The following is a 10,293-nucleotide window of genomic DNA, read 5'->3' as shown; positions in this document are numbered from 1 at the left end:
GGGAGGGGAGAGAGAGAAAGGGAAGGGGAGAGGGAGAGAGAGAAAGGGAAGGGGAGAGGGAGAGAGAGAAAGGGAAGGGGAGAAGGGGAGAGAAAGGAAGGGGGAGAGGGAGAGAGAGAAGGGGGAGGAAGGGAGGGAGAAGGGAGAGAAGAAGAGAGAGAAAGGGAGCGGGAGAAGGGGAGAGAGAAAGAAAGGGAGGAGGGGGGAGAGAGGAAGGGAGGGGGAAGGGAGACAGACAAAAATAGAGAGAGAAACAGGAGAGACAGAGGAAAGCGACAGAGACAGAGACAAAATAGAGAGTGACAGAAGAGGAGTGGGGTGGTAAAGACAGAGACAAAGGTGGAGACGGAGATCAAATTAGAGAAGAAGGCTGAGGTCAACCAACCAACAAGTCAGTCAGCAAGCATTTATGAAGCACCTACTGTGTGCCAGGCACTGTACCAAGGACTGGGCATACAGAGGAAGGCAGGACCCCTCCTGGGGGCTCATGGTCCAAGGGGAGAGAGGGCTCACCCCCTGCTCTCTCCACACAGAGATCAGAGGTGCCGCCAGAGAGAAGGCGCTGTCTTGGGGGAGGATAGAATGGGGGTATGTAGTGGGGACAGCTGCAGGCGTGGGCACGGAGGGGCACAGAGCAGGCAGCAGAGTGGGCACGGAGAGGCAGCGGAGCAGGCAGTGCCAGGTGCTGGTGCCTGGGTGACAGGCACGCGCAACTTGGGGAGGAGTGTGACTTTTTGTGTAATCCTGGAGGTGGCCGGGGACGCTGACATTCTTTGAGCAGGGTGGGTGCCAGGCAGACGTTCTGAGACGTCTAGGACAGCTGAGTGGAGGCCGAGCTGCAGCAGGGAGAGGCTCAGGGCTGGAAGGGCCCTGGGCAGGTTATCTCAGCGGTCTGGGCAGGAGAAGACGGGAACCGCCGCAGGGTGACAGTGATGGAGGGCAGAAGAGGGGGCATGTCTGAGGTGGAATCCACAGGAGTTGGCAGCTGATGGGGGGGGGGGGGGTGGGGGGGGAGGGGGAGGAGCAGAGGATGAGCGGGCCGGGCTGTGGCCAGGGTAGGTAGGGGGTGGGGCCACCCACAGTAGCAGGGAGCTTTGGGAGCGGGGAGGGGTTGAGACGAAAGATGTGGGGAGATGAGTTTCAGATCCCTGTGGGGCACCCACTTTGAGATGTCTGATAGGCAGGTGGAGATGCCAGAGTAAACCGGAAACAGACCGAGAGGGACAGACAGACGGAAACTGAGTCTGAGCTAGAGATGGGGCAGGATGGGGAGGGAGCAGACAGACAGACCCTCACACCTGCCATGTCTGCCGCTCTCCTTTCCCCTGCCCGTTGAAGGGCTGTGCCCATGGTTTGGTAAAGCCCACAGGAACTGGTGGGCAGCGCAGGGGGTGGGGGAAGCAGGCTAGCGCAGACTTTGCTGAGTCCTGCTCTGTTGGGATTCTGACTCTCTTCTTCCTCCCCCCCCCATGACTTCCTCTTAACCAGCAACTGAGTCTGGAAGGCACAGGGCAGATGCAAACAGCTGCTTCAGCCCTGGAGAACAAAAGCAAGAATCGATTTTCCAATGTGCTGCCTTGTGAGACATGGACACGCACCCCCCAACCCCTCCCCTCCCCCCCAAGGAGAGATGGAGACACCCCCTCCCCTGTGCCCAGGGAGAGCCAGGGGTACCTTCCCCCTCCCCTACTACCTGAGAGTGATGGAGACGCCCCCTCCCCTGTATTGCAGGAGCTGTAGAGATGCCCCTGTACCCTGGCTACCTGAGAATGATGGATATGGCCCCTCTCCTGTGCCTCAGGAGAGATAGAGATACCCACTCTCACCCTGTCCCCAAGGGGAGAGCCAGAGATACCATGCTCTCTCCTCTCTGTCCCCTTGGTTCCTGGCATTTGTGGGAGGCAGGGCTGTCCTATGCCTACCTTTCCCTGGGAGAAGCAGATACAATACTCCCCTCTTCCTCTGCCTCGCCACCCCATCCCACCCTGAGAGACCCAGGGATGCTCCTTCCTCCCTCCTCGAGGAACAGACTCCCCCCTTTCCCCCCACCCCAGCCTCTGTGTTTCTCCCTTGCCGGGCTCTAGATCGATTCCCTCCTCAGTCTTTCATTGCTTGCTTCTCTGTTTTTGCCTTTCCTGGATGCACCTTCTCCTCCCCACTTCAGATGACTGGTCCCGAGTCCCCCTGCAGCCCATGCCAGGGGATCCCAGCTCTGATTACATCAATGCCAGCTTCATTCCAGTGAGCAGACACGAGGGGGGAGGGGCAAGCAAAACAGGGTAGGGATGGGTGGGGGGAGGTAGGTTTAAGTCAAAGCTGGACCCCAGGAGATGAGGGGGGGTGAGCCTCATGGGCCCCCTTACTCCATCCCCTTCCAGGGTCTCATTGATCCTCGAGAGTACATTGCAACCCAGGGGCCACTCCCCCAGACAGTGGGTGATTTCTGGCGCCTGGTGTGGGACCAGCAAAGCCGCACTATAGTCATGCTGACCAACTGCGTGGAGTCTGGGCGGGTGAGCTCCAGAGCCCTCCCTGGCCCTGCTCCTTCCTGCCCTTCCCCCATTCCTCTCCCTCTGCTTTTGTCTCCCTCTCTCTGGCCCTCCATCTATGCCTACCCCTCTTTTCATCTGGCCTCTGCCTTTCTTCACCCTTTCCCCATCACTCTTCATTTCTGTCTTTGTCTCCCTTCACTGCTCCCCTGCCCCTTCTGTTCTTGTCTCCCTCCATCTCTCCCCTCCCCTCCCCCTCTCTGTCTTTGTCTCCCTCCATCTCTCCCCTTAACCCTTCTCCACTTATCTGTCTCTCTCCATCTCTCTCCCCTATTCCTCTCCCTCTGCTTTTGTCTCCCTCTGTCTCTCCCCTGCCCCCTTCTGTTCTTATCTCCCTCCATCCCTCCCCACCTCTCTGTCTTTGTCTCCCTCCATCTCTCCCCTGCTTCCCTGTCTCTTCTCTTTTTTCCTGTCCCTCTCCCTCTCTGTCTCAGTCCATCCCTTCCTTTGCCCCCTCCCTTTGTCTCCCTCCATCTTTTCCCTTAACTCTCCTTCATTTCTGTTTCCCTCCATCTCTTTCCTGCTTCCCTGTCTCTTTTTCCCTGCCCCCTCCCCCTCCTCAGTCCATCCTTTCCTTTGCCCTCTCTCTTTCTTTGTCTCCCTCCATCTTTCCCCTTAACCTCCTTCATTTCTCTCCCCCTCCATCTCTCCCCTGCTTCCCTGTCTCCTCTTTTCCCTTGTCCCTCTCCCTCTCTCTCAGTCCATCCTTTCCCTTGCCCCCTCCCTTTCTTTGTCTCCCTTCATTTTTCCCTTCCCTTTTTCCCTTCTTCATTTCTCTGTCTTCCCTGTCCTTCTTGACCCTTTCTCTTTGTCTCCCTTCATCTCTCCCTTCTCTCTTTTGTGTCTGCTTCCATACCTCTCCCTGCCTTTCTCCCTTTCTGTCTCTTCCCTCTCCATCTCTCCCTTTCTCTTTTTGTCTCCCAACGTCTCCCTGTGCCATTCCTTTTCTCTATCTCTGGTCATGAGATTCACATATTGCCCTCCTCTGGGTACTCTCCATCTCCCAGGTCAAATGTGAACATTACTGGCCCCTGGACGCCAAACCTTGCAGCCACGGGAACCTTCGGGTGACTCTGAAAGGAGAACATGTAACTGAACACTGGACCATTCGAGACCTGCAGCTGTTCCATGTATGGACCCAGAGACCCAGCCTTTCCAGGCCCCCATCTGTCCCCTCAGGACCTCTACTGCTTCCGAAGGCCAATGCCATCACCTTTTCTCCCCTGAGACCCTCAGGGAGCCGTACTCCTGCCCCAAGACCTCGCCTTTCTAGATTCTGCACCCTCCTACCCAGAGCACTCTGAACTTCCCTAGACCACCTCAGCTACCTTTCAGGGACCCACAGCCATAGCCAGCCCGACCCTCTCACCCCTAAGTGCCCCTGAGCAATTCAGTGAGTCCCTATGATCACCCAAGACACAATCATAGAACTGGAAAGTTGGAAGAGGCCTGGGGGCTTTCTAGTCTGATGAGGCCTACAAGCCAATGTCTTCTGGAGGCCCCATGATTTCCAAACACCTCCAGGGTTCCACAGCCACCCATGGTGACCCCAAATATACCCCAGACTAGCTGATCCCTAGGATCTAGTTTCTTTGACCTCCCAGGGACCCCCAGACCACCCTCACACCTCTCCCTCTGGGCCCCAACTCTCTTTCCTAGACCTTTGGGATGGAGGAACGAAATAAGCATTTATTAAGTGCCTGCTGTGTGCCAGATCCTAGGCTAAGTGCTTTACACACATTATCTTAATTGGTTATCCCAACCACCCTGAAAAGCAGGTGTGTTTATCTCCATTCTAAAGCTGAGAAAAATGACATGGATAGTGGTTAAGTGACTTGCCCAGGGTCATACAGTATGGCCATGTTTGAGGCTGGCTTTGAATTCAGGTCTTCCTAATTTCAGACCCAGTGCTCTATCTCCTGCACTACCTCGCTGCCTTCCCACCTGACCCCTGACAGGCCAGTGTCCCCTTCCAGACTCTTCCAACCCCCTCAAACCTCTCAATGCTTCTCAGCAATGCCACCTATCTTCCCTTGACAAACTCAGGCACTTCCTGACCAGTCTGCTTAGCTCCCTCCTCTGGGGTTGACCTCCCCCCCAGATCTTCTTCCACGGCCTCTTCTCCTCATAGGAGCAGCTTCAAAGGCAGCATGGTGCTGTAGGAAGAACCATGGGCTGGAGTCCAAGAATGTGGATTCCCATCTTGGCTTTTCTTTCTCCTACCCAAGTGACTTTGTCTGGGAGTTCCTTCCTCTCTTCTGGTCTCCCAGTTAGACTAAATGCAGCCCTAAATTCCCATCCTTCCCCCCTCCCCATTAGGGCTCCTGACCCTTCTCTCCCCCTAGATGGAGCTGAAGGAAGACCTGTCTGTGCGCCAATTTCACTATACTGTCTGGCCAGACCATGGAGTCCCTCGGTCCCCAGACCCACTGCTGGCTTTCCAAGCCCTGCTCCGGAAATGGCTGGACCAGAGCCTAGGGGGAGGCCCTCCCATTGTACATTGCAGGTAAGCCCCTTGCCCTACCCCCAGGAAGGGGGTCAGTCAGGATCCCCCTCGGGGTCACCCGCAGGTGCTGCTGGGGGAAGTCCTTTCTCCACTCTTCTCTCCTCACCAGTGCTGGTGTAGGTCGCACGGGGACCCTCATTGCCCTGGATGTCTTGCTGAAGCAACTGCAGAAATACCAGCAGGTTGGGGTCCAGTCCTTCATCAGAAGGATGAGGAAGAGCCGCCCACTGATGGTGCAGACTGAGGTCAGGGTCAGGCTAGGCCAAGGAGGGGTCAATGGCTACAGAGTAACCAGGACAAGATTGGGGGGAGCTGAATGTCTAGTCATGTGCCCTAGGTTCAAATCCTGACTGTCACTTCCTAGCCCTGTGACTTTAGGCAAGTTATTTCACTGGTTTGGGCCTGTTTCCTTTTCTGTAAGCTGGGTAAGGTGTGGACTGGGAATCTAACTGCCCCTTCTGTCCAGAAGCCCAAAGCCTGCTCACCCCATCTCCTTCCCCCCACATCTCCAGGGACAGTACATATTTTTGTACCAAACCCTCCTGAGGTATCTGCAGCTGTCCCAGGACAGTGGGGACGATGAAAGAGAGGAAGAAGCCGTCCTGTATGAGAATCTGGAGGCCATCCAGGCCTATGAGAGGGAGATTGGTGTGAGATAAGCTCTCTGGGATTCAGGATTCAGGATGCACTCCCCCATGAGACCCCAGCCCCAGGATCTCTGAAGAATCGGATGGGAGAAGCAGAGGATCCAGATGCCTGGGTCCCTCATTGACATCAGATTATGTGATGGGGATTTGGGGAGACCTTTGAGGGGCTGAGAAAGGCTCCTGGGCTCCTACTGCAGCCTCATCCTCTAATACAGCCTGTACATATTGTGCCTTTAATTTATTAAATCAGTACTCCTACCTCTGGCCTGATGTTTGGGGACCAGAATGTCAGATCACCTGCATAGGACGCAGCAATATTTTTCTGGGGATTTGGGGGTGCCTGTGCTGGCTTTGGTGTGGCTGCCCTGCATTCAGAACCTAGGACAGCACCAAGTTGTCCCTGCTCCCTCCGGAGGGAGCACCTAAGGCCAGACCCCACCCTTAGATCATTTGCCACCAGCATCCTGAGGTCAAGACAAGAGGCTGGGCCATAGAAACCTGTGGACTGCAGCCACCCAGAAAAAGAAATATTTATTTGAAGATTGAGTGCAGAGACCTGGGTCCCCCTGTTGGGAGAAAAAAGCAGTTTAGAGTGGAGCCAGTCTCTGTTCTCTGGGAATTCACAGCCTACTAATGAAATCTTGAGATGGAGGGACTAGAGGAGGAAAGGGATCTATAGCCAGTCTTACAGAGAGCCTGAGACCAAAGGAGAGTCTGAGAGATGGCTGGGAATGAAGGGCTCATCTCACCTCACTGGTCCTTTTTAGAAATTTTAGCGGAGGAGGAAGTAGCTTAAGCTCGGGGTTCACAGAAAGGGCTCCTTGGGAAGCTGAGTCCCTGACAGCACAGAGCTGAGGAGAGGGCAAGCCTGGGCCTCTGGGGGTGGGCTGGCCCCCATAAGTATTCTGCCTCCATGATCTGTTATCTGACAGGGATTTCCTATTGTCTTTATGCTGATATTTCCAATACCCCTCCAATCAACGCCCCCCTTTTACCCCCCATTTCCATCTGTTAGCTCTTTCTTAGCAGCCCCAATGTTCCAGGGACCCCACCACCCTTAAAAACGCTTTCACTTGAACCTGTGAAGGCCTTCAGCTCCTTTCTTTCAGTCAGCCTCCTAGGAAAAAACAAAAACAAAAACTTGTCTCCACTCATGCCCATTTCCTGTCCCCTAACTCACTTCCCAGTCCCTGGGAATCTGGCTGTAGACCTCAGCATTCAACTACAGCTGTTCTCTCCAAGGTCACCTGTCATCACAGAAAGGTTAAATCAATCGATCATTTCAGGGTCAAAGTCTTTTTGTCTCTTTGCAGCATTTAATGCAGATGATCCCCCCCTCCCCTCCGCCCCCTCCCTCTGTCCCCACCCCTCTCACCTCCCCCCGCCCCCCCCCCACTTTGATCTTGGATAAGCTGCCTTCACTGAAGCTTTTTGACATTGTTGTCTCCTGGGGCTTTTTCGACCTGTCTGACCATCTCTTTGTTGGGTTTTGGCCCATCTCATGCCCACTCACTGTGCATGTACCTCTAGGCTCTGTCCTTGGCCCTCTTCCCTCCATTTGCTCTCTATCTCAATGCCCTCAGCAGCCCTCATCTGTCTGCAGATGATTCCCGGATTCCCATAGCCAGCTATCTTGAACAGCAATTGTGCATTACCAGCTGCTGCTGGATATTTGAAATGCGAGTGTCGTCGGTGCTTCCAGCTCAACATACCCAATGCAAAATTCACTGTCTGCCCAGCACCTCCCTCTAACTCCCCTGCAAGGACTTCAGCAGCCTCTTGGTCACTCAGCTTCCCAGCTGTGGCTGCCCCAATGCCCCTTCATCTCCGGCTGCCAAGCCTTGTCAGTCTTGTCTTAGCCCCGCCCTCCTTTGCTTGTCACTTAGACCATGGCCATTGACTCCTCTCTTCATCCATCTCTCCTCAGGCAGGCAGCCCTAAACTAGCCCTCACCAAGTTCTGTCCCACGTGACAGGCAGAGTGCTAAGTGCTGGGCATACAAAGAAAGGGAGAGCCAGTCCCTGCCCTTGAGGAGCCCACAGTCTACTGGGGGAGACATACAAGCAACCATGGAAGGAGCGATGTGGTTGGAGAGGTTCAGGGACCCCTCAAGGGCTGAAGTGTAGGAGAGGGTCGCCTGCAATGAATTCCTGGACTCAAAGCAAGGTGGCAAAGAGCTCCTTAGGGAACTTGCAGCTTCACAGGAATGATGCTGGAGCTTCTATAGGAAAAGGAGTGGATTTTCTGCCTGACATGCTAGGGTGATAACATGAAGTGTTGGTCACAGGCATCATTCTCTACTGGAAAAGAACCCCGCAGGGGCGGGGTTCCTAAGGGGTGCGAGATAACTCTGAGAGTTGGTGTCTATAGCTTGACCTCCAGATTGTATATGATGACGGTGGGAATCAGTACATGATAATTCTGTGGGTGCAAGGTAGTCCTGTTTTTACAAAGGAAATTCTACACAGGTCAGCTTGTTGTTGTAACAGGGAAAGATAGTTTGTCTCACTGGGACTGGGGAGAAAACTGTCAGGGCTAGTGTTTTGAGGCGAGGGAAAAATGTGATCTTAGAAGTGGGGTCCAAACACAGGCTCCCAAGCACCCCATCACAACCCTACCTGCAGGGTGTAGTTTTAGAGGGAGAGCACTGGTATCAAGGCGGGTCAGGAAGATTTCTTGAAAAAAGTAGGAATTTAGCTGAGACTTGGAAGGAGTCAGGGAGACTAGGGAATGCAGATGAGAAGGGAAAGACCTCTAGGCATGAAGGACAGCCAGAGAAAATGCCCGGAGTGGGATATGGAGTGTCTTGTTCAAGGAATATCAGAGAGGCCAGTCATTGTGTGGACATGATGACTGATACCGTGAGAGCTGATGAGATTACCAAATGAAATTATACAGCTAGAAAAGGGCCCAGGCCAAAGCCCACCCAGAGATCTCCACACAGTCATCAAAATATTCTTCCTGAAGCCTAAAAGGGCCCATGTCCTGCCTGCCTCTGCTCCAAACCTGAAGGGTCTTCCCATTGTTTCTAGGATTAGATATATATATATATAGCCCCTTGGTTTAGCATTCCAAGATGATTGCAATTGGACTTCTCCCTGTCTTTCAGAGCTGGTTACACAAACAGTCTACATTTTAGCTACTCTGACTTACTTGGTCTTCCCCATAAAGAACACTCTATCTCCCACCTTGGTCCCTTTGTCCAGGCAGTCTCCCATTCCCAAAATGCTCTCTGTCCTCACTTCTACCCCTTAGAATTCCTAGTTTCCTTCAGGGCTTAACTGATGTGCCAGGTTCTACAATGAGTGAACCTCTCCATCTCCCTGATGGGGTGCTTGGACCCTAATTCCAAGATCATATTTCTCCATAGCCTCAGAATCCTATCCCTAACAGTTTTCTCCCCAGGCAAGGACACTATGCCTAGCAATAACTCATGAGTGGGCCCCAGTAAGACAAACTATCTTTGCCTGTCACAAGAACAAGCTGACTTCTGAAGAAATTCCCTTATAAAAACAGGACTATTTTGCAATCACAGAATTGTCATGTATTGATTCCTGCAGTTATTGTACACAATCCAGAGGCCAAGCTATAGATTCCAATGCTCAATGCTATCTTGATTCAGACATAACAGACAAAAACGCCCCTGAGAAACCCCTTCCCCTGGTTTCCAATAGTGAATGATGCCAATAACCAAGGTTGTAAGTTATCACCTAATTGGCATATCTGCCAGATAATCCACTACTTTTCCAATATAAGCTTTAGCATCATTCCTGTTGAGTTGCAAGTTCCTTAAAGGAGCTCTGCTTGACATATTGGGGTTACAATAAACCTTCACCATCTTGGCTTAAAGAAGACTTGAGTTTTGGAATTCATTCCTGCTGACCCTGTCCAGTATACCAGTCTTTGGGGGGGGGGTCCCTGAACCCCTTAAACCACATCATCCTCTCTGGTATTAGTGCTCTCTTCCTTCAGAAATGATCTTTGGACATGTTAGCACTTTGACATAGACAGGGCACTGGACCTGAAGGCAGAAAGACCTGGCCTCATAACCTGCCTCTGGTGTTTACCCTGGGCAAGTTACTTTGCCTTAACCCATTCGTAAATCAAAGGGGTTGGACTAGTTTCTAAGACACCTTTCTTCTCTAAGTGATTCTCCCAGGCTTCCCCCTCCCCAAGTAGGATGCAGCTTCCTTTGGATATGTCTCCTTAATGTCTCTTTATGATTAATGCCTTGCACATAGTAGGTACTTCAATGAATGCTTGTGGGACAGATTGAGGGAGTAGAGGTTCCAGGTTTGTTACCTGTCAGTCACTAGGGGGCTAGAGGGGGAAGGAATGCCTGGGACAATGGAAGGGATGGGAGACCTGAATTCTCAGAAGGTAGGAAGGTTTGAATGGGGGCAGGATTGCTTCAGTTCTATTGCAATCAGCAAACATTTTTTAAAGAACTTACTATATAGCAGACACTACCCTAGGTGCTAGAAATATAAAAAATGAAAATAAACCAGCCCCTGCCTCAAGAAGCTTTGAGCATGTGTGTTTGTGAGAGAGAGAGAGAGAGAGAGAGAGAGAGAGAGAGAGAGAGAGAGAG

At 52.7% G+C, this 10,293-nt stretch overlaps 2 protein-coding genes across 3 annotated transcripts in view; one reads left to right on the top strand and one right to left on the bottom strand.

Moving 5' to 3' along the window:
- The window catches only part of PTPRH (protein tyrosine phosphatase receptor type H), a gene marked incomplete at its 5' end in the record, with an annotated part of 9,621 nt that extends 3,661 nt beyond the window's left edge, over positions 1 to 5,960 (top strand). Inside the window, 7 exons of the mRNA XM_069097241.1 lie at positions 1,489 to 1,579; positions 2,165 to 2,241; positions 2,379 to 2,513; positions 3,557 to 3,679; positions 4,895 to 5,055; positions 5,165 to 5,300; positions 5,568 to 5,960. Coding sequence (XP_068953342.1) covers positions 1,489 to 1,579; positions 2,165 to 2,241; positions 2,379 to 2,513; positions 3,557 to 3,679; positions 4,895 to 5,055; positions 5,165 to 5,300; positions 5,568 to 5,714 — 870 coding nt within the window. The remainder of the gene's footprint in view (positions 1 to 1,488; positions 1,580 to 2,164; positions 2,242 to 2,378; positions 2,514 to 3,556; positions 3,680 to 4,894; positions 5,056 to 5,164; positions 5,301 to 5,567) is intronic.
- ISOC2 (isochorismatase domain containing 2) overlaps positions 1 to 10,293 on the bottom strand; it is a 184,661-nt gene that overhangs the window by 79,296 nt on the left and 95,072 nt on the right. The gene's annotated exons all lie outside the window — the stretch shown is intronic.

The sequence above is a fragment of the Petaurus breviceps genome, unplaced genomic scaffold (assembly GCF_028583685.1).
Source record: "Petaurus breviceps papuanus isolate PSGF00001 unplaced genomic scaffold, PetGlider_PUasm1.0 355, whole genome shotgun sequence".
NCBI classification, from domain to species: domain Eukaryota; kingdom Metazoa; phylum Chordata; class Mammalia; order Diprotodontia; family Petauridae; genus Petaurus; species Petaurus breviceps.
Note: the sequence above shows the minus strand (reverse complement) of the source record. Positions and strands in the feature narration are given on the sequence as shown.